The 25,200-nt window shown below is 43.7% G+C and overlaps 1 protein-coding gene across 5 annotated transcripts in view; it reads left to right on the forward strand.

Annotated features, from left to right (window-relative positions):
- Positions 1 to 25,200, forward strand: part of diaph2 (diaphanous-related formin 2) — a 700,846-nt gene that overhangs the window by 609,738 nt on the left and 65,908 nt on the right. For 4 of the 5 annotated variants that reach the window (XM_038993651.1, XM_038993650.1, XM_038993654.1 and 1 more), the window contains 2 exons: positions 15,909 to 16,007; positions 17,313 to 17,363. In XM_038993651.1, coding sequence (XP_038849579.1) covers positions 15,909 to 16,007; positions 17,313 to 17,363 — 150 coding nt within the window. The remainder of the gene's footprint in view (positions 1 to 15,908; positions 16,008 to 17,312; positions 17,364 to 25,200) is intronic. The other variant, XM_038993653.1, reaches the window with a different exon arrangement.

The raw sequence follows: 25,200 nt of genomic DNA on the forward strand, positions 1-25,200 counted from the left end.
TTATTTATGCCTAGCTGCCTAGCTACTTAGCTGCCTAGGTACCTAGCTGCCTAGCTACCTAGCTATTTAGCTGCCTAGCGCACAGTATTTGCTCAGCTGTTTCCTTGTTGTGTGATCATACTTGTATTTTTTATGAAATATTTGTGTTGCTATATGGGGAATTAGGGCGATGAAAACAAATAACCATTTTTCAAACAAAACCATTAGTTACCGAACTATTCCAGCCATTTATAAAACACTCTGATAGTTGGAGGCTCACAGATGCTTTTTTCCTAATTCACTTTTACCTGCAAGTGATCATTCTTCACAGTGCAAATTAAAATCCACTCATCCAGTCCAATCCATTTTTACAACAGCTTGCAGGCACTGGCAGAATTCAGTTTCATACAATTCTCTGCTCTGGGGGAATTTCAGCAACAATTGAGAGGGAGGCTTTGGCTTTTGGCTGAGGTGGTTTAGGCTATTCACTGATATCAATGTTTACTGTGTACCAGCTCAAGTGATGTTGAATCGAACCTCTCTCTTGTTCAATTCAGAGTTCAAAATAAGTTGAGCAACTGCTCGCCTTGACATAACAGCACACCATTTCCTTAAAAAAGGACGATCCCAGGAAGATCATTGAGAGATAATAGACTGATCTTAGACATCCTGTATAGCTTTATATTATATTTTTAGGGGAAGGACAAAGTATAGCAGCTGGGATATTAGACCTGGTGGAAAACTATGTTATCGGCTGAGACTGAGGCTATGTTGCAATGTCAACACTAGCATAGTGCTTATAGTTCCAAGACATTGCTTCATACTAATTTGTACTTTGGTGTGAATATTGGAAGAGATTTTTAGAGTATCCAAACGGCAATATGATTAGGATCATTGTTTTCCATAGGGGGAGCGCTATTGTACATCTATACATCTACATTAGAATTATTATTGTATACATTTTTTGCAGTGGCGCACCGCTGCTACTAAGTGCCTATAGGGGAAACACTGATGATATATGGCGTCCAGCTCCGAGATTCCCGCTCCTGCATATTTAATCCATGAACTGTCTTTTAATTTAGAGATTATCATGACACTGATGTGTGTGCGTCTCCTTCTGTGAGTGTCTCTCTCTGTATGTGTGTGTGAATACATCTGTTTGTGTGTGTGTGTGTGTGTGTGTGTGTTTGCGCTAACAGTTAGTCAGTTTGTGTATGTGTGTGTCTCTGACTGTATGTGTGTGTGTATGTTGTTCCTCATTGGGGTTGTGTGAAGAAAGGACCCTACCACATCTGCATACGATGGCCGCTGCTTCCCTGTCACTTCTGCCTGTGTTATTAACGCCGGCTGTCAGCAAGGCAGCATCCTCTTTAAATAACACTACATTACATTCCAAAGCCGCAGGGATTCGGGGGACAGGCGCGGGTAGGGAGCAAGCCATTTCTCATGCACGTGACGGATGGCATTGACTGCATCCCATATGGCTCTGGTCAAAGTAGTGCACTATATAGGGAGTAGGAGTCCATTTGGGAAGTAGCCATTGTGAATTGGTGATTTTGTAATTACCTTGAAAGGCATCAACAAGGGCATTGAGCTTCATCGGGTTTATCTGCTGTAGCCTATCAACTTAATAAATAACGCCATATTAGATTGCGTTCGTATCATCTTGGAGGATCTGACTGTGCCCTAAGGTGGTGATTGGCTGTGTGTGTGAATGTGACTGTCTGTGACTGTCTCTGCTTCCCAAATAACACACTATTACCTATATAGGGGAAAGGGTTCCATTGGGGCGCACACTGTCTGTGTCTGGGCCCCTAGAAACTCGACGGGGTGGAAAGAGAGTTGGCTGGCTTGTCTTACATAAACAATTGTCATGCAAGGATTTACTCCATCTGATTTAGTGTGAAATGTATTTCTGTCAGCCAAGGCGACACAATAAGCCACTACCTTATCAATGTTCTACCAGACTTACACGCCACACATTGTTTTCAATGCATTTCTATCAAAATCCTGTTTGACACAATGTGCCATCCAGATTGTGAAGAACCCAGAAACCCTTTGATTATGCGACGATAATTATTTCATTGCCAGTTAATATTACCCCAGGGAACTATCTCCTCTTCTCCCCCTCTGAGTTTTTTGTCTGAGTCTGCTGTATCAATTTTTTTTATTTTAAATAAGAAACGTTTGGTCTGTGTGTGGAGAGAGAGGCCTAATTAGTAGTAGCACTTATAGCGTCTAATCATTTTCAATCTGTCTGACTTAATTTGGTCTGGTTTTCTCTCAGGTCAGAAAAACGGTTCTGAATGAGAGGATACAGTACAGAGAATGCCCCCCCCCCCCCCCCCCCCCCCGTCGGTATGTCTATTATCCCTCATTGGTGACATATCCACTCCAATCCTCCTTCCTCGCGTAACATATGACGCCGGAAGAAAGAAGAAAAACAGAAAAACGCAACACAGTTAAATCTCATTAAATCATTACATTTCCTCATGCAGTCATGGCTTGTCCATCTCCCTGATCAATTCAAGACACTTCACGATCTGGACCTCAGAGTCACTTTACAGTCAATCAGACATAATTATGCTTACTACAAAGCCCATCCAAATTGCATTGTCAAATCCATTTACCCGCCACCAAAGTAGCTGACTACAAGAACGGGATTGGAGTCAGAGAAGATGGTATCTCACCGGAACGAAATGGAAGGCAAGGGATGATAAGTGTGCCACTCAGAGAGAGAATGATGACAGGGAGATGTGTTCTGGATGGATGGCAGACAGCTATGGAAGTTGTACAGAGTTAACTCAACTATCCCCCTGCCTCGCAAACTTGCCTATACTATTGGACCTCTTCGTGCTGCTCACGTTGCCGTCGTCTACCATGAGCTAGTGGATGCAGGGGCTATAATAAGGCAATAAGGCCAGAGGGGGTGGGGTATATGGCCAATATACCACGGCTAAGGGCTGTTCTTTTGCACGGCGCAATGATGAGTGCCTGGATACAGCCCTGAGCCGTAGTATATCGGCTACATATCACAAACCTCTGAGGTGCCTTATTGCTATTATAAACTGGTTACCAACGTAACTAGAGCAGTAAAAATAAATGTTTTGTCATACCTGTGGTCTACGGTCTGATATACCATAGCAGTCAGCCAATCAGCATTCAGGGCTCAAACCACCCAGTTTATAATTATATATATATATATATATATATATATATATATATATATATATATATATATATATATATATATAATATGATCATATAGCAGACACTTTTATCCAAATCGGCTTACTCAACAAACTGTCGACATTGACAGAGTCACATTTTCAGTTAGTTGCCTATGTGGCAATTGAACGCACAACCCTGGTTTAGCCAGGACAGTACTCTAACCCACTGATCCATTGGAACTAGTCAACTACATGCTTGGCTGTGTTCATTAGGCACCACACAGTAGAAAACAGACTGAAACAGGTAGGCACTAGCTGGCCTTGCCCAATATAAGAAATTGTTCTTTTTTTCTCCATTGCAAATCGATCTATAACATTTTCCGTAGTGTGCCCTAATAAATATGAGCCCTTGTAAAGAAGGTTGGAGGCTGTAGTAGTAGAAGTAGTAGTAGTGCCTATCTATCCCCTTCGTTACATGTAGCTTTACTGGTTCTCTCCTACCCCAGCCTCACATGTGGCCTCGCTGCTGCTGCAGCCCACCGATCCAGATGGAAGGGGGTTTATGTCAGTTTTTGTTTGTTCACTTATTCATGCATCCAGCTATTCGGGGCATCACTGGGGCTTTCGTCTCCATGCCACAAATGCAAATCGCCGCGGTGGCTAATCCACTTTCATCTCCTTCCCTGCCGACATCCCTCTCTCATTCTTTCTCATCCCTCTCTCTCTCTGGTTCTGTGATAAGGGGCCATCTTGTGTTAAAGCCAGTGGAGACCTCACTAGGACCCTCCTCCTCTTCCTCCTTTTGCCTCCACCCCTCCCTGGTCTTTGTCCTGACCCACTCCACCCTCCCTGGGCGCCCGACCCCCTGGCGCCATCCTGAGGCTTGTCAGCCTTGCACTCCTATTCGCATCGGACCAGGGAGGGATGTGGGAGCATCCCTAATTCGATTACGAAGGACATGAGTAGGTTTGCACATCAAGCTGTTCCAGTAAGACAGTTGAGAAGGATCTGCTGGAGGATCCATCTTCCTCGTTAGACAGAAGAGACCTCCCACCACCCCTCCACTCAAGAGGGTCCTGTATTTTCTGCTCAAATATAGCACAAAAAGACACGGAACAGAAAGCTTCACTCTGTCAACAAAAAAAAACCATCTTACACCAGGACACTTCACTTGACTAATCCATGAAAATAAATAGAAAAAGCAGCATTCAGATGTCTGCAATTATGTTATTTTAGGGACAAACAAACCTTTCAGCTTACGATTCAGAGCGACTTTGCTCAGTTTGGCCCTATAGTGTGAATCAGTCATCTGTGTGCGTGGGAAGTTTTTCTCTGTGTCAAGCTTGGCTAGGAGAGAGGAGAGAGGGGAGCAGCTAACAGGTGTGGTGTGTGTCTGTCCTCTGGGTACCTATGTTCTCCCTGCCCTCTGTGGTAGTAATGTCATCGCTGGCTGGCTGAGTGTCTGGCTGACTGGCTACTATCTTGCTGACTGTCTGGTTGACTGTCTGGCTGGCTGGTGCCTTAGGAGCCACAGGAACTGGGGGAAGGAGAGACAGCTCAGTCAAACCTCTTCCTCCTTCATGAGAGAGAGAGTGAGAAAGAGAAAGCGAGAGTAGAGACAAGAGAAGAGAGAGGGACACAAAGAGAGAGAAAGAAAGAGAGAGAGAGGTGCCGCCTATACACCTGGCCAAAGAGCACGCTCCCCTCCCTTCACCAAGAGGCTTCGTTCACGGTTAATGCACCAGGTTAATTACGCAGTTGACTGTGCAGCCCAACGGTTGGGCTAAAATGTGTTCAAAAACTATTCTGGGGAGCAAAAGAAAGGTAGTTTTCATTTTCCATTATTCTACTTCTTGTTTTCCATCGAGAGAGAGAGAGAGAGAAAGAAAGAGAGAGAGAGTTGCAGGAGAGAGAAAGAGAATTGCAAGGGAGAGACGGAATAGGGGAGAGAGAAAGAGAGAGATGGACAGAGAGAGAGAGAGAGAGTGAGAGAGTGAGAGAGAATGAGAGAGATGGACAGAGAGACAGAGTGAGAGAGAGATGGACAGAGAGACAGAGTGAGAGAGAAAGAGAGAGATGGACAGAGAAAGAGGGAGGGGGAGAATGGCAAGGTAGCGAGGGAGAGCAGTCTCCAGTAGGACCAGCAGCGCTCTCCCTTCAGAGTGGTCTCATCAAGCACAGGGCTGCAAGCTCTTTTTGCAGCTCATTACAGTGCAAATGAGAGTAAGAGATCAGTCACTGAGAAGGCTGGAGCAGGGGAGACTGGAGAGGGCAGCAAAACACACACACACACACACACACACACAGAATACAGAGACGCACGCACACAAACACATACACACACACAGACACATAATACACACACAGGCGAGTCATAAACAGAGAGACAGACAGACACACAGGCAAATCATAAACACACACAGGTGAATCATAAACACACACACACAGAGATAGACACACACAGGTGATACAAAAACACACATACACACAAGACAAGTATTCCCCCTACCCACCGATGGATTTACACACTATCGGGTTAGCTAGGAGATTCACTTGTGTTCAAAGGAGAAAGGACTTGTTGGCTAACATGATGCCGTTGCTGCTAATGATGACATAAACACTATCTTATTATCCATGTAATTATTTCATATTATTTTATGACATATAGTATGTAAATATATATATATATATAATTATTATTATTGTTACATACTGAATTAGCGTTAGTGATGTTTGCCACTGCAATGGCTACCAATATAAATTGTGTTATCTATTGAAGAATTTGAATCCTATGGCCGCTGGTCAAAAGTAGTGCACTAAATAAGGAATAGGGTGCCTTTTGGGACCCTATTTTTATTATGTACCACTACTCAGACCAGACAGAAACTCTCTGCTTAAATTCTGCTCGTTTTCCTCAGTTTTGGTCCCTTTCCTCCAGAGCTGTCGGCGGCTGCATGCGAGCCATCAGAAATGTAGTTCTCCATCGATCCCTCTGTATTTTTTCCCCCCAACATGGAGGGAGATGACAGATAGCAAATTGAATTTATGAACAGCTTGTGTTGACACTGCTGCATAATGATAAGAATGCCATCCCTTTGGTGTTTAAGGAGGAGTGCATGGTGCCGTATACAGATTGAAACCAGACTGCCTCCGTTTTCCTTGGGAAGATGGGAGGAAGACGGAGGGTGCCATTTGAGATTCAGACGAAGTTAACAGACATGTATCTGTTTGTGCATGACAGATCTGCTTTTTATTTTCATCTTGCATCCACATGCAAATACTTGTTTTTTGATGAACTTGAAGATGCGTATTGGTATTTGTATTTGATGGAAGTAAACTGACAGTGGATTAAGTGGCAAAGAGCTATTCTGTGGAGGTTTGTGTGATGTGTTAGGTATTAGAGGAGTCTGGCTGGCTGTCTAGTTTCTCCTCTAGCTAAATTGGCCGAGAGCAGGCACGGCCATAGGTCACACTGCATGGCTGACACCATTCTGTGCTGGAGCACACACATACACACACACACACACACACACACACACACACACACACACACACACACACACACACATACACACACACACACACACACACACACACACACACACACACACACACACACACACACACACACACACACACACACACACACACACACACCACGCACATATGTACACATGCACACCATGCAGGCACACACACCCCACATTGGCACAAAGACACACTATCCTAACCCAGACACACACACACACACACACAGTTGTTTGAATTTCATTTTCCACTGTGGAGGCAATAGAACACCCTCTCTCTCTACACAGGCAGCGTTTTAACAACCACCTTACATCACTGCTATGGGAGACACTCCCCTGGACATAGAATACACAATGCATCAGCATTAGACCTGGGGCCTGTCACGTCTCCTGGCCCTCCTCTGTCTCCAGCTGAATGGCTTTGGGCGGGGGGAAATCACCAAAGCACAGAGGCTATGTCCCAAATGGCACCCTATTGCCTATATCTCTTTAGGCCCTTGTCAAAAGTAGTGCATTATATAGGGAATAGGGTGCCATTTGGGACACAGCCTGAGTCGCTTCAGCGGCTAATACAGGCAGGGATGAAAGCCTCCACTGATGGCCATTGAAAGATCTTCTTTCTGTGGCTAACGCACGGGAGCTAAGTGCTCTTTACCAAGATTTAGTGTGGAGCCGGTCAATACCGGGCTGCTCTATCATTGTTCCGTCGATGACACCGGGACCTGCCTTTGGAAAACCTTCCAACCGCCAAACGGCTTAGTACGTACATGGCACCGCTATGTTACCACAGGAGCGGAAAGAGGAGAGGGAAGAGGAGAGTAGATGGTAGACAAGAGGGAAGAGGAGAGGAGATGATAGACGAGAGGTGAGAGGAGAGGAGATGGTAGACGAGAGGGAAGAGGAGAGAAGATGGTTGAGGGGAGAGGGAAGGGGAGAGGAGATGATAGACGAGAGGGAAGAGGAGAGGGAAGAGGAGAGGAGATGGTAGACGAGAGGGAAGAGGAGAGAAGATGGTTGAGGGGAGAGGGAAGGGGAGAGGAGATGATAGACGAGAGGGAAGGGGAGAGGAGAGGAGATGGTAGACGAGAGGGAAGAGGAGAGAAGATGGTTGAGGGGAGAGGAGAGGGAAGGGGAGAAGGGATGGTAGAATAGAAGGGGAGAGAGAAGAGGAGATGGTAGAAGAGAGGGAAGGGGAAGGGGAGAGAGGAGAGGAGATGGTAGAAGAGAGGGAAGAGGGGAGAGGAGATGGAAGGGGAGAGGAGATGGTAGAAGAGAGGGAAGTGGAGAGGGAATGGAAGAGGAGAGGGAAGAGGATGGTAGAAGAGAGGGAAGGGGAGAGGGGAGAGGAGATGGTAGAAGAGGGGGAAGAGGAGAGGAAAGGGAAGAGGAGATGGTAGAAGAGGGGGAAGAGGAGAGGGAAAGGGAGAGGAGCGAGGGAAGGGGAGCGGCATTGGTAGAGGAGAGGGAAGGGGAGAGGAGAGAGGATGCTAGAGGAGAGAGCACCAGAGTTCTGGGATAGGCCACTGTCTGTGTCTCTAAACAGCACAGTACAGGACAGCACATGTCTCAAGCAGAACGATTCAGATGAAGATGAAGCAGCATTTGGCCCTATATCTGGGTCATCTATCTTTAGCCTCATACTAATGAGTCAGTAGGCCCTCTCTTCATCATTGTGGTCCAGAACAGACATTATTTTAAACTGGGATCATTAGGGTGACTTATTGTAGCGCGCCGGACTACGCCATCCATCTTTGCATACGTGGCTGAACTGGCTTGTGGGTAATGTTTACGGCAAGAAGGGCCGGGGCTTCTTATTTCGCTTCTGGGCATCATGGCAGAGAAGAAATGTTTGCGCTGGCCGGAATCTATAGATGACAGTTGCTTTTGGCAGCACTTTCAGCGAGCTGTGATCAATCTTTTGTTTTTCCCGTCCTAACGTTCAAAGAGAAATGACAGTCGGGAAAATTTAATTTATCAACAGAACAAGTTGACACGGCGACATAATTAATTTGAGGAAATACCACATATTCTCATATATTACCAGAGAAAAGCCAGTATTTTCTTTTTTGTCGTTCTCTGAGCAACACAACCTCCCAGTGAGAAATAAACACAACCAAAAGAAGAAAAGAGAGCCAAGAATAGAAACTCATCTTATGTAAATTTGCCACAAACAAACTCTTAATTTGCGCTAATTTCTTCTCTTGACTTGCTGGTCTCATTCCCTCTTCCTGAGGCCTTCCCAGGGGCTACTTTGAAAACCAAAGTGTCTGTTCTCTCTTTCTGTGTGCTGTGTTTAAAGGCAGCCTAGATTAAATTAAGCTTAATTAGACCGGCTCGGAATAGAACTAAACAAAACAAAGCCCAAGTAGCTAGCGCTTATCTTCAAATTGGCTAGTCTATACCTTTGTTAGTCTTGCTTATTGGTTTAAAGCGGGACATGCATTTCACCTGCTTTTCCCTGTAGAAACGAGATGGCCGATCTGTATCTAACAGCTATGACTCCGAGAACAGCACTGGCTCCCTCCTTAATGTTTTTCCATATCTAGGCCAACCAAGTCTTGTGAGTTGGACACGAATGCAACACGTTAAGTCCGGGCAGGTAAACATTTATCTACTGCACCTTGGCTCCTGGAAAACTTTTGGACAGCTCTTGCTTCAGTTTCCCTCTTCTCAGAGACCTAGACATCACAGGGGGCACTTGACAACTTTGATCAATTTGTCCTAGTTTTTGCTTAACTGTAGCCCAATTCATCATCCATAATGACCAAGGCTTGGGAGCTGGGCTGAGTAGACTGGGTTCAAGAGGGAGGATCGCAGACACAAAGAAGCAAAATGACTAAAATGGGAAACATGCTCCCCAGTGACCTGCTAGCGTTCCATTAACAATGTCCTATTGGACCGGCTAGACCTCGGCGCTGATGAAGGAAGCTCAGAGACGAGGCCCTGGCTTCTGAGAATCTCGTAACATCTCCAACTGTTCTCTGAACGCTTCCCCTCCATACATTAAATAAAATGTTTAAACAAAAATGTAAATTAAAAACTTGTGCATTTTAGATTATTTGAGAATCTCTTACGTCTAAATCCCCACAGCAAACTTTTCTCTTCATCTGACACATCGCCCACTTAGAAGACTACTGTTTTTTGCCCTGTTCTTGTTCCAGCTCCACCTGTCTCATTTTGAGCTGTAAAAACCCACGGCAAATATATTCTGTCTTTTCTCAATTAGTAAGTCTCGTCGATTGTGCGCTGGGGATATACAGAAAAGCTAACCTTTATGCAGGAGGATCTGTCTTGAGAGGAAGAGATACACCATTCGAAGGAAATTGCTTTCCAAAATGGGTTAAGATGGGACAAAACTCTCTCCAGCAATGTAACACCTTGTCATGCACCTCAGGAGACAGCCCTGGGGGTCCTCTAATGATCTTATCAAGGAAGGGGAAGAGTGGAACATGGCTGGGCTTTTACACTCCACACTATAGGCACCTTCTTAAAAACCTGAGGCAGCTGACATGGCACTACATGTACCTATCCTCCCTACATCCCATTGAGAGCTAGCGTACCTGTCATCCCTACCTCCCATTGAGAGCTATTGTACCTGTCCTCCCTACCTCCCATTGAGAGCTAGCGTACCTGTCATCCCTACCTCCCATTGAGAGCTAGCGTACCTGTCCTCCCTACCTCCCATTGAGAGCTAGCGTACCTGTCCTCCCTACCTCCCATTGAGAGCTAGCGAACCTGTCCTCCCTACCTCCCATTGAGAGCTAGCGTACCTGTCATCCCTACCTCCATTCCATCATCCCTGGTTATCAGGTGTCACCTGGGCCCTGGAGCTCTTGCCAAATGTTACAGTAAACGCTGCAGCCCAGGCTGCTGTCTCTCTCTGTCTCTCTGTCTGCCTCTCTCTCTCCCTCTCGCTCCCTCCTCCCCCTCTCTCTCTATCTCTCTCTCTACCTCCCTCTCTACCTCCCTCCCTCCCTCTGTCTCTGTAATGTATTTACTAGGGTGCACTATTACATGTTTTAATTAGGGGGATAACAAGGGCCCTGGCTCTCTGCCGGATTTGTTAACTTCACACATCATAATTCGCTTCCCTCTCCCCATCAAGGTACCTGTGTGTGTGTGTGTGTGTGTGTGTGTGTGTGTGTGTGTGTGTGTGTGTGTGTGTGTGTGTGTGTGTGTGTGTGTGTGTGTGTGTGTGTGTGTGTGTGTGTGTGTGTGTGTGTGTGTGTGTGTGTGTGTGTGTGTGTGGTGTGTGTTTGTGTGCTTGCATGAGTACTTACGTGTGTGACTTATTGTCCTCTAGCCGTGGGAGAAGATGAAGGGGGAGGAGACACACAAGTTAAGTGTCACCATAGGGGAAGGAAGAGGGGAGGATTGAGGAGGGGGTAGCAGACAATGAAGTGGGCCTGTGTGTATAGCTCTGGTGTCTCTGGGGCTGTTGAGAGGACTATTGGAGCGGGTCGAGGCGCAGGGTCCTAAAACTCCCTCTGAGACATTTGACTGCCCTGGGCCTCTGACATTGAATTATTTCTACAACATATGTAAGCGCACGTGAACGCATCCATACAAACATAAAGTACATGCACGGACACACGCAAACACACTCACTTTATCAGAAAAATGTGCAGTATTATAGCTCATCTCATACTATTTTACACATTTTGCTATGAGGCTGAAATACATGTTTGCTGTTTTAGATCTCACGGAGTCGGGACACAAGACGGGACATTCTTAATCATCATGGGGTATTGTGTGTAGATTGATGAGGGAAAAGGCTGTAACGTAACAAAATGTGTAAAAAGTCAAGGGGTCTGAATAGTTTCCAAATGCACTGTATGTATGTGTATATAAACTCAGCAAAAAAAGAAACGTCCCTTTTTCAGGACCCTGTCTTTCAGAGATAATTCGTAAAAATCCAAATAACGTCACAGATCTTCATTGTAAAGGGTTTAAACACTGTTTCCCATGCTTGTTCAATGAACCATAAACAATTAATGAACATGCACCTGTGGAATGGTCGTTAAGACTAACAGCTTACAGACGGTAGGCAATTAAGGTCACAGTTATGAAAACTTAGGACACTAAAGAGGCCTTTCTACTGACTCTGAAAAACACCAAACGAAAGATGCCCAGGGTCCCTGCTAATCTGCATGAACGTGCCTTAGGCATGCTGCAAGGAGGCATGAGGACTGCAGATGTGGCCAGGGCAATAAATTGCAACGTCTGTACTAAGAGACCCTTAAGAAAGCGCTACAGGGAGACAGGACGGACAGCTGATCGTCCTCGCAGTTGCAGACCACGTGTAACAACACCTGCACAGGATTGGTACATTTTTATTTATTTTTTATTTTATCTTTATTTAACCAGGTAGGCTAGTTGAGAACAAGTTCTCATTTACAACTGCGACCTGGCCAAGATAAAGCATAGCAGTGTGAACAGACAACAACACAGAGTTACACATGGAGTAAACAATAAACAAGTCAATAACACAGTAGGAAAAAAAAAATGAGTCTATATACATTGTGCGCAAAATGCATGAGGAGGTAGGCAATAAATAGGCCATAGGAGCGAATAATTACAATTTAGCAGATTAACACTGGAGTGATAAATCATCAGATGATCATGTGCAAGTAGAGATACTGGTGTGCAAAAGAGCAGAAAAGTAAATAAATAAAAACAGTAAGGGGATGATGTAGGTCAATTGGGTGGGCTGTTTACAGATGGACTATATACAGCTGCAGCGATCGGTTAGCTGCTCAGATAGCAGATGTTTAAAGTTGGTGAGGGAAATAAAAGTCTCCAACTTCAGCGATTTTTGCAATTCGTTCCAGTCACAGGCAGCAGAGAACTGGAAGGAAAGGTGGCCAGATGAGGTGTTGGCTTTTGGGATGATCAGTGAGATATACCTGCTGGAGCGCATGCTACGGGTGGGTGTTGTTATCGTGACCAGTGAACTGAGATAAGGCGGAGCTTTACCTAGCATGGACTTATAGATGACCTGGAGCCAGTGGGTCTGGCGCCGAATATGTAGCGAGGGCCAGCCGACTAGAGCATACAGGTCGCAGGGGTGGGTGGTATAAGGTGTTTTAGTAACAAAACGGATGGCACTATGATAAACTGCATCTAGTTTGCTGAGTAGAGTATTGGAAGCTATTTTGTAGATGACATCGCCGAAGTCGAGGATCGGTAGGATAGTCAGTTTTACTAGGGTAAGTTTGGCGGCGTGAGTGAAGGAGGCTTTGTTGCGAAATAGAAAGCCGATTCTTGATTTGATTTTGGATTGGAGATGTTTAATATGAGTCTGGAAGGAGAGTTTACAGTCTAGCCAGACACCTAGGTATTTATAGATGTCCACATAGGTCGGAACCGTCCAGGGTGGTGATGCTAGTCGGGCGGGCGGGTGCAGGCAGCGATCGGTTGAAAAGCATGCATTTGGTTTTACTAGCGTTTAAGAGCAGTTGGAGGCCACGGAATGAGTGTTGTATGGCATTGAAGCTCGTTTGGAGGTTAGATAGCACAGTGTCCAAGGAAGGGCCAGAAGTATACAGAATGGTGTCGTCTGCGTAGAGGTGGATCATGGAATCGCCCGCAGCAAGAGCAACATCATTGATATATAGCGAGAAAAGAGTCGGAACATCACAACTGCGGGACAGGTGCAGGATGGCAACAACAACTGCCCGAGTTACACCAGGAACGCACAATCCCTCAATCAGTGCTCAGACTGTCCACAATAAGCTGAAAGAGGCTGGACTGAGGGCTTGTAGGTCTGTTGTTAGGCTTGTCCTCACCAGATGTCACCGGCAACAACGTCGCCTATGGGCACAAACCCACCGTCGCTGGACCAGACAGGACTGGCAAAACATGCTCTTCACTGACGAGTCACAGTTTTGTCTCACCAGGAGTGATGGTCGGATTCGCGTTTATCGTTGAAGAAATGAGCGTTACACCGAGGCCTGTACTCTGGAGCGGGATCGATTTGGAGGTGGAGGGTCCGTTATGGTCTGGGGCGGTGTGTCACAGCATCATCGGACTGAGCTTGTTGTCATTGCAGGCAATCTCAACGCTGTGCGTTACAGGGAAGACATCCTCCTCCCTCGTGGTATGCCACCAGCCATACTGCTCGTTCTGTGAGTGATTTCCTGCAAGACAGGAATGTCAGTTTTCTGCCATGGCCAGTGAAGAGCCCGGATCTCAATCCCATTGAGCACGTCTGGGACCTGTTGGATCGGAGGGTGAGTGCTAGGGCCATTCCCTCCAGAAATGTCCAGGAACTTGCAGGTGCCTTTGTGGAAGAGTGGGGTAACATCTCACAGCAAGAACTGGCAAATCTGGTGCAGTCCATGAGGAGGAGATGCACTGCAGTACTTAATGCAGCTGGTGGCCCCAACAGATACTGACTGATACTTTTGATTTTGACCCCCCTTTGTTCAGGGACACATTATTCCATTTCTGTTAGTCACATGTCTGTGGAACTTGTTCAGTTTTTGTTTCAGTTGTTGAATCTTGTTATGTTCATACAAATATTTACACATATTAAGTTTGCTGAAAATAAACGCAGTTGACAGTGAGAGGACGTTTCTTTTTTTGCTGAGTTTATATACAGTACCAGTCAAAAGTTTGGACACACCTACTCATTCAAGGGTTTTTCTTTATTTTTACTATGTTCTACATTGTAGAATAATAGTGAAGACCTCAACTATAACATAACACATATAGAATCATGTAGGAACCAGAAAAGTGTTAAACAAATCAAATCATGAAATATATTTTAGATTCTTTAAAGTAGCCACCCTTTGCCTTGATGACAGCTTGGCATTCTCTGTACCAGCTTCACCTCCAATGCTTTTCCAACAGTCTTGAAGGATTTCCCACATATGCTGAGCACTTGTTGGCTGCTTTTCCTTCACTCTGCGGTCCAACTCATCCCAAAACATCTCAATTGGATTGAGGTCGGGTGATTGTGGAGGCCAGGTCGTCTGATGCAGCACTCCATCTTGGTCAAATAGCACTTACACAGCCTGGAGTTGTTTTGGGTCATTGTCCTGTTGAAAAACAAATTATATTCCCACTAAGTGGAAACCAGATGGGATGGTTGCTGCAGAATGCTGTGGTAGTCATGCTGGTTAAGTGTGCCTTGAATTCTAAATAAATCACATACAGTGTCACCAGCAAAGCACCCCCACAACATCACACCTCCTCCATGCTTCACGGTGGGAACCACACATGCGGAAATCATCCATTCACCTACTCTGCATCTCACAAAGACAAGGCGGTTGGAACCAAAAATGTCTAATTTGGACTCATCAGACCAAAGGGCAGATTTCCACCGGTCTAATGTCCATTGCTCGTGTTCCTTCCCCAATCAAGTATCTTCTTCTTATTGGTGTCCTTTAGTAGTGGTTTCTTTGCAGCAATTCGACCATGAAGGCCTGATCCACACAGTCTCCTCTGAACAGTTAATGTTGAGATGTGTCTGTTACTTGAACTCTGTGAAGCATTTATTTGGGCTGCAATCTGAGGTGCAATTAACTCTAATGAACTTATCCTCTGCAGCAGAGGTAACTCTGGATCTTCCTTTCCTGTGGCGGTCCTCATGAGAGACAGTTTCATCTTTGCGCTTGATGGTTTTTGCGACTGCACTTGAAGAAACTTTCAAAGTTCTTGAAATTGTCCGCATTGACTGACCTTCATGTCTTAAAGTAATGATGGACTGTCTTTTCACTTTGCTTATTTGAGCTGTTCTTGCCATAATATGGACTTGGTCTTTTACCAAATAGGGCTATCTTCTGTATACCACCCCTACCTTACAGAACTGATTGGCTCAAATGCATTATTAAGAAGGAAAGAAATTCCAAAAATGTACTTTTAACAAGGCACACCTGTTAATTGAAATGTATTCCAGGTGACAATCTCATGAAGTTGGTTGCGAAAATGCCAAGAGTGTGCAAAGCTGTCATCATTGCTACTTTGAAGAATCTCAAATCTCAAATATATTTTGATTTGTTTAACCCTTTTTTGGTTACTACATGATTCCATATGTGTTATTTCATAATTTGAATGTCTTCACTATTATTCTACAATGTAGAAAATAGTAAAAAATAAAGAAAACCCCTTGAATGAGTGGTTGTGTCCAATCTTTTGACTGGTACTGTATGTATGTGCTTGTGTGTGTATTTTTTTCAGTGAGTGTGCATATCCTCTAACCATATTCCCTGTCTGTCCTGTCCTACAGAGGGAGGAGAGAATGAAACAGGTGTGATGGACAGCCTAATGGAAGCCCTGCAGTCCGGAGCAGCCTTCCGCGACCGCCGAAAAAGAACCCCGCGCAATGGTAAGGTCCCCACGCCTCTGTTGAAGTAACCTCCTCCCTTAGTCTCAACCATAGTTCTTAATATGAAAGGAGTGTTGCCGGACCAAGTCCGGTATATGCCGAGGGCGTACACATGTCTGTGTGTGTACACTCATGTTCTTCTGTATGTGTGTGTCACTACACACACTACACACACACACACACTGCACACACACTTGTACTATCCCCGGTGCACTTCATTACACATTCATTGTCACATTGTCATTCATAAGGCTCTGATTACAATAGAAATGGGATGTGAGCAGGGTCTATGGGCTACAGGCTCCAGCGGTGGAGGGGATTTAGCATAATCCTAATGTTAACATATTCCATCCTGCCATGATGAATGGCCTGTGCCCAGGGGGATGGTAAGGTGCCACCTGGTAGAGGTTACATTGATATGCAGGTGGAGAGACAGAGCCCTGTCTGTATAGAGGAGCCACAGGTGCTGCTCTCTCTGTGGTGGACGAGTGTGATATTCCTGATGCTAATCTGCTCATCGGGCCTCATGAGGGTTAGCATCGTTTAGTATGATCAGATGGAGTGAGTATACACAGAGGTTTAGGCCCTGTACAGCAACAGCTTTTTCTTCCTTATCAACAACCTCAACGACAAACATACCAGCATATGCACACCATGGCAGAACGAATCGTCCTAAATTAACTGGCACGATGTCAAATGTCAGAGATATGTTGCCAGACCTGTTAATTTCCCACATTGTCTCTCCTCCCTCTTTTCTTGGCCAGTCATGTCTCCCTACCAGGGTCCATGTCAAGGTTTGTCCAATAAGACCTGGTTAATGAAACAGGGTGTCACAACTCACAACACACACTCCTGAATCGTTCTCATAGCTTGGTCTGCACTCACTGGCAGACAGCTAGCCATGTAGAGGAGAACATACACACACACACACACACACACACACACACACACACACACACACACACACACACACACACACACACACACACACACACACACAGTGTTACGTTTCATCTTCCCTCCGTCTGCAATATCTCTTCTACTCTAACATGGTCCATCAAGACTGACATGATTGCCAACAGCCCAAACCAACACAATGTATTTTCCTTCTCAAGTGCCTTCTCTCTCTGTGTGAGTGAGCATGTTTGTACAGTGAGAGTGTGTGCTGAGGTGTTGTGCCAACAACCAGACTTTTCAGAGTGGATAATTGGTGCCAAACTCCTGAAAAGACTCATGTCTGACATCGTTCTCTTTTTCTCTTTCTCCTTCCTTTCTTTTTCTTCTGTTTACTTGGTCATGTTGCAGGTGATCAAAGTCCATGCAGTCCTGTCTCTCGGTGGCCGGGTGCTAACCATGGTAACCCAACCAATGCTGTGTCCGTAGTTTAACCCTTTCCCTGCACATGTACTGCACTGTACAGCACCGCCTCCACTCCTGGCTGTGTAATTCTCATCTGGCATCTTCCCCCACCAACTGAACCAGAGCTGGTGTACTCTCTGACAGACTCCTACACTGAGCTAGAACTTGTCTGATTACTTCTCTGACTCCTGTCAATTAGGTTACATAGTGTTATCTTGTTTCAACCAGTGGTGATAGCAACACAAAGTGTATTTTTTTGTATTACTTGATGTGGTCACAGACTTATTAGATTGATTTGAATGATTAGATTAGGTTGCAGACAGATTGTTTATCTCAAAAACAGGAATGAATATAGGGATCTGGCCAAAAGTAGTGCACTATATAGGGAATGGGGTTGAATTTTGGTGGCACCTTAGACTTGAGAGTAGTACTCTTGAGCTTCCCTCCTGCTTTAATAACTCAGTGACTCAAATCTCAGTCTGGTTTCTGAGTAGTACACCAGCTCTTGTATTGTAGAGCTTGTACCCCATTCCTGTAGGCCTACGCTGATAGAGCATGACATCACATCCTGTCTCATGGCACTTTATAGGAAAGGCTTTGTCACCAACACGAGGGCTATAATTGCTTTTCGTCATGTGTCGCCACGCACGGATTTGTTTGTTGTTTTCCTTCCCTCACTCTTCCTTTTCCAGCTAGGGCATTCTGGGAAATGTCAAACGTTACACAAAGCGCAAACACCCCAAAACTACTCCCCCGGCCTACTTTGAAACAACTGTCTGTGGCGCAATGGTTAGATTTTTTTTCTCCAACCACCACTTTAATCTAATCTGCTGTATCTATGTGAAGTGCATTTTTCACTGTTGACTGTCTGTCTTTGCTTTTCGTCTCGGTCTTGTATGTTCGTGTTTAAGGATGTGTGTGAATGGAGTGACAATGAAATGTGGAACTATCACAAGTTTGTTTAGTTTTTAGGTTATCTAATACACTCGGTCAAATGCAATAAAAAATAGGTACCAGTTGTATTGCGGGAAGGCTTAGGATATTTAGGACTTGGGATAAAGGGATCTCTCTAACACTTTATATTAATAAACCATTTATAAACAGGTTGTAAAGCGTTTAATCCCCATTTATTCATCATTATTCCTTCATTTGTAAATGTCAATAAGCAATCTCTAAATAGTAATTTATGCATTTATAAACATTATTTCTGAATTATTTATAAAATAATCAATAAGGTGTTTGATTATAGTATGTTCACAATTTGTAAATTATGAATAATGTACTACTCATGTACTTATAAATCAGCTATAAAGGAGTACTTGTTAAATCATCAGATTATTTATAAGGCATTTGTTAATGGTTGATTAATGGTTTGACTCAGCATTTATACACTAATTTATGAATCTATTTATGTATGTCATGAATGGTTCATTTATTAATTGTTTGAGTTTTTAAATGTGAGTTAAAGCACTTACTAATACCTCAGCTGATTATTAATGTAGATCCTTATAAACCATTTACTAATTATTAATCAACTACTTTGCAGCCCATAACTTAAAGTGTGCACTATATATACTTTATAAACGTTTATAAATTACTTGTTACTCCCCCAAAGCTGGCTACATTAGTAGACAGTACCTGATGCATCACCAATGGCTAAAAAATAACCTAAAACATGCAATAGTAAAATAAGATTTTTTCATAAGCTTCATAACTGCAGCCATAACAAAGACCTGATAAATCACAAGTGATCATCAACTTCAGCAACTTCCCCATGAATCAAAGGCATATGTGCAGCGCTAGTGCATATGTAACATAACATATGTCATTTTGTGCACACTTTTATCCTAAGCGACTTACATTCATGCATGCATACATTTTATCTATGGGTGGTCCCGGGAATTGAACCCACTATCCTGGCGATGTAAGCGCCATTCTCTACCAACTGAGCTATATAGGACCATATGTGTAGTGCTATGGCCATTTAACGGGCCCCGATAAATCCAAATAACCCACAATGGGGCATCTACATTTTAACATTCAATTAAATCCATTCAATATACACCATCACAAAGAAATCAACATTTTTCTTTAGGCAGGTCTTAAGAAACATTATGATATTAGAAAAATGTACTAGTATTTTATTCTGAAATTATTAATACAGCAGTTCACACAGGTTGATTTGGGAGAGATGCAGACCTCCAATTTCCCGGCTGCCAATCGCCGTGCTCCGAAGCACCTCTCACTCACATGGCTCTCTCAGGTATCTCAATTAAATATTCTAAACATACTCCGGGACACTTGTGGGATGCGATAGATACCAAATGAATAAAATCACTATATAATATATATATTTTTTTAAAGCAATAAGTCTGATGCAACAGATCAGAACGTTTATGTCACGTGTGCTCCCTGTCCGGCCTCTAGTTCACCAGGCTGCTCGTTAGGGCGCACACCTGTCACAAGCGTTAGGCGCATAATGACCCTCACCTGGACTCCATCACTTCCTTGATTACCTGCCCTATATTTGTCACCCCCTTTGATTTCTTCCCCAGTCGTCATTGTTCCTGTTCTATGTTGGTGCGCTGTTGGTGTTTCTTGTTTTGTTCATTTATTTATTAAATGTATTCACTCCCTGAACTTGGTTCCCGACTTTCGGCGTACATCGTTACAAAATGACGACTCGTCAAAGGGAAGCATTAGGGAGTGTTTTTTTGTATTTTTGTTTTTGTGTTGGGGGTGATGTCGGATCCGGGTGTTGGAGCCGGAGCTACCTGGGAGGCCTCAGTCGGTTTGTAGGCTCCCATGCCTCAGCGGGTTCGATGGGCTCCCATACCGAAGCTGGGTGAACAGGTTCCCGTGCCTCTTCATCTCATTATACGCAGGCAATATTTTGCCATATCTAGAAAGTATTCACCCCCTTGGTATTTTTCCTATTTTGTTGCCTTACAACCTGGAATTAAAATATATTTTTTGGGGGGGTTTATATCATTTTATTTACACAACATGCCTACCACTTTGAAGATGCATAATATTTTCTATTGTGAAACAAACAAGTAATTAGACAAAAAAACAGAACTTGAGCATGCATAACTATTCACCCCCCCCCAAAGTCAATACTTTGTAGAGCCACCTTTTGCAGCAATGTTTTATTTTATTTAACCTTTATTTAACCAGGTAGGCCAGTTCTCATTTACAACTGCGACCTGGCCAAGATAAAGCAAAGCAGTGCGACAAAAACAACAACACAGAGTTACACATAAACAAACAAACATACAGTCAATAACACGATATACAAATCTATATACAGTGTGCAAATTTAGTAAGATTAGGGAGATAAGGCAATAAATAGACCATAGTGGCAAAATAATTACAATTTAGCATTAACACTGGAGTGAGAGATGTGCAGAGGATGATGTGCAAGTAGAGATACTGGGGTGCAAAAGAACAAAAAAAATAAAAACAATATGGGAGGTAGGGTGGGCTATTATCTGGTAGTTGGGTGGGCTATTTACAGATGGGCTGTGTACAGGTGCAGTGATCGGTAAGCTGCTCTGACAGCTGATTCTTATAGTTAGTGAGGGAGATATGTCTCCAGCTTCAGTGACTTTTGCAATTCGTTCCAGTCATTGGCAGCAGAGAACTGGAAGGAAAGGCGGCCAAAGAGGTGTTGGCTTTGGGGATGACCAGTGAAATATACCTGCTGGAGCGCGTGCTACCGGTGGGTGTTGCTATGGTGACCAGTGAGCTGAGATAAGGCGCGGGCTTTACCTAGCAAAGACTTATAGATGACCTGAAGCCAGTGGCTTTGGCGACAGATATGTAGCGAGGACCAGCCAACGAGAGCATACAGGTCGCAGTGGTGGGTAGTATATGGGGCTTTAGTGACAAAACGGATGGCACTGTGATAGACTACATCCAATTTGCTGAGTAGAGTGTTGGATGCTATTTTGTAAATGACATCGCCGAAGTCGAGGATCGGAAGGATGGTCAGTTTTACGAGGGTATGTTTGGCAGCATGAGTGAAGGAGGCTTTGTTGCGAAATAGGAAGCCGATTCTAGATTTAATTTTGGATTGGAGATGCTTAATATGAGTCTGGAAGGAGAGTTTACGGTCTAACCAGACACCTAGGTATTTGTCGTTGTCCACATATTCTGAGTCAGAACCGTCCAGAGTAGTGATGCTAGTCGGGCGGGCGGGTGCGGGCAGCGATCGGTTGAAGAGCATGCATTTAGTTTTACTAGCACTTAAGAGCAGTTTGAGGCCACGGAAGGAGTGTTGTATGGCATTGAAGCTTGTTTGGAGGTTGTTAACACAGTGTCCAAAGAAGGGCCAGATGTATACAGAATGGTGTCGTCTGCGTAGAGGTGGATCAGAGAATCACCCGCAGCAAGAGCGGTTACAGCTGCAAGTCTCTTGGGGTATGTCTCTATAAGCTTGGTGCATGTAGCCACTGGGAGTTTTGCCCATTCTTCAAGGCAAAACTGCTCCAGCTCCTTTAAGTTGGATGGGTCTTTAAATCTTTAAGGCATACCACAGATTCTCAATTGGATTGAGGTCTGGGCTTTGACTAGGCCATTCCAAGACATTTAAATGTTCCCTCTTAAACCACTTGAGTGTTGCTTTAGCAGTATGCTTAGGGTCATTGTCCTGCTGTAAGGTGAACCTCCATCCCCGTCTCAAATCTCTGGAAGACTGAAACAGGTTTCCCTCAAGAATTTCCCTGTATTTAGCGCCATCCATCATTCCTTCAATTCTGACCAATTTCCCAGTCCTTGCCGATGAAAACCATCCCCACAGCATGATGCTGCCAACACAATGCTTCACTGTGGGGATGGTGTATTCTAAGGGTGATGAAAGGTGTTGGGTTTGCGCCAGACATAGCGTTTTCCTTGATGGCCAAAAAGCTCAATTTTAGTCTCATCTGACCAGCATGCACCACTTTTCATTTTTTTGACTATTTTGTTTATGTCCATTACATGAAATCCAAATAAAAATCATTTTTAGTTCCAGGTTGTAAGGCAACAAAATAGACAAAATGCCAAGGGGGTGAATACTTTTGCAAGCCACTATCTCAATCGCTCCCAAGCAAGTGCTACCTGCCACCCCATCTCTACTTATGGAATCCAAATTTTTTCCCATTTGAAATATTTGGGAGTAGATATGTTTCCTCCTTTAGGTAAACCATTGGCAGAAACTTTAAAATAACGCTCAAATCAATTCAATCCGACCTCTGTCGATGGAATAATATCCCAGTTACTTTAACCGGCAGAATATCTATTGTTTTCATGCAATTGTATAGCCTATAGAAATGTTGGGCAGCATGAGCTCATGGGCTCTCATGAAGGGTTTGCTTTGATTTTCAATTACATTTACATTGATGTCAGAGTGATTAGAGGGACAATAGAGTGCTTAGTACCAGGCAGTTAGCAAGTTTGGTAGGCTACTAATGACCATCAGCAGCTTCAGAGCTTGGAGAAGCCTAATTACCGTGACTAAACAGTCACGTAGAATTTGACTGCCCTCATGACTCGTGACCGCAGGTGTGGCGGTAATACGGTCACCGTAACAGTACTAGGTCTAACCCCATTAGGTTACGACAGGAATAATTTTGACATACGAAGGCTCCCAAGGATTGTGTGGGAAATGGGTTCTGGAATGAATGCACCATTCTGTATGGGAAATCTTTATTACGTTTCTATCATATTGCGAGCAGTTAGAGCGCTGATCTTTAGGTGCACTTTGAGGAGTCCCAAAATGGCACCCTATTCCCTATATAGTGCACTACTTTTGACCAGAGCCCTACAGGCCATAGTCAAAAGGAGTGCACTACAAGGGGGATAGGGTGCCCTTTGGGATGCAAACAGAACTTCACCGGCTGGGAAAATATAGAATCAAGCTCCCCCACCACCAATGGGTGATTTTACGATTAAAGGTGCCTTCTTCCAAATCACTGATAAGAGTCTATAGGAACATTACGAAGAGGCTGGTGCATAACGAGGAGGCACCAATCCCAATTAACGACAATTTCCAGAACATTTCTCTGCTTCTCCAATTGTGTGGAAGGTAACAAACCCTTGTGAGGTCATCATAACCTACTTGATGCAATTACAGAAGCCAGTCCTAATTGACAGAGACAGTGATTGGATTGACAGAGTTTAGAACCAGATATTCTGTTGTGTGGGTGCACGTGTTTTCGTTCTCCTCAACCAGACATGCTATACAGTAGGCATGATGTGTGGGTCAACTCAGGCTACATGATTTCCAGGAAATAGTATTTTTTCCTTCTAATTAGAAAGTCTCAATTCAATTCAGAAAACATTATTTATTCTCAAGGGGCTTAACGTCACTAGTGTTAAAGTGGTAGTGCAGGCCAAAACATACAACATTATATAAATAGGCTACATAACCAACAACATACAACGGTATCTACACTACCGTTCAAAAGTTTGGGGTCACTTAGAAATGTCCTTGTTTTTGAAAGAAAAGCCAATTTTTTGTCCATTAAAATAACATAAAATTGATCAGAAATACAGTGTAGACATTGTTAATGTTGTATAGTCATTTACAACATTAACAATGTCTACACTGTATTTCTGATCAATTTGATGTTATTTTAATGGACAAAAAAATTAGCTTTTCTTTAAAAAACAAGGACATTTCGAAGTGACCCCAAATGTTTGAACGGTAGTGTAGATAGGCTACATAACCAACAACATACAACATTCTACACAGTGCCTTCAGAAAGTATTCACACACCTTGACCTTTTCCACATTTTGTTGTTACAGCTTGAATTTAAAAATATTTCAATTGAGATTTATCTCAATTGAAATGTTTACAAATGAATAAAATATGAAAATATGAAATGTATTGAATCAATACATAGTATTCAACCTTTTTCTTATGACATTCTTGCTTAACAAGTCACATAATAAGTTGCTTGGACTTATTCTGTGTGCAATATTAGTGTTTACCACTACCTCATCTCTGTACTCCATACATAGAATTATCTGTAAGGTCACTCAGTCGAGCAGTGAATTTCAAACACAGATTCAACCACAAAGACCAGGGATGTTTTCCAATGCCTCGCAAAGAAAGGCACCGTTTGGTAGATGGGTCCAAAAAAAATTAAAAGCAGACAATGAATATCCCTTTGAGCATGTTGGTGTTATTAATTACACTTTGGATGGTGTATCAATACACCCAGTCACTACAAAGATACAGAGGTCCTTCCTAACTCAGAGAGGAAGGAAATTGCTCAGGGATTTCCCCATGAGGCCAATGGTGACTTTAAAACAGTTACAGAGTTTAATGGCTGTGATAGGAGAAAACTGAAGATGGATCAACAACATTGTAGTTACTTCACAGTACTGACCTAATTGACAGAGTGAACAGACGGACACCTGAACAGAATAAAAGTGTTAATCCTGTTTGCATCAAGGCACTAAAGTAATTCTGCAAAAAATGCCAAAGCAATTAACTTTTTGTCCTGAATAAAATGTGTTATGTTTGGGGAAAATTCTGTAAAACACATTGCTGAGTACCACTCTCCATATTTTTAAGCATAGTGGTGGCTGCATCATGTTATGGGTATGCTTGTAATCATTAAGGAATGGGGAGTTTTTCAGCATAAACATTTTTATTGAATGGCGCTAAGCACAGTCAATATCCTAGAGCAAAACCTGGTTCAGTCTGCTTTCCACTAGACACTGGGAGATGAATTCCCCTTTCAGCAAGACTATAACCTAAAACACAAGGCCAAATATACGCTGGAGTTGCTTCCAAAGAAGACAGGGAATGTTCCTGAGTGGCCGAGTTACAGTTTTGACTTA

This window comes from Salvelinus namaycush, chromosome 5, assembly GCF_016432855.1.
Source record: "Salvelinus namaycush isolate Seneca chromosome 5, SaNama_1.0, whole genome shotgun sequence".
Classification (NCBI taxonomy): Eukaryota; Metazoa; Chordata; class Actinopteri; order Salmoniformes; family Salmonidae; genus Salvelinus; species Salvelinus namaycush.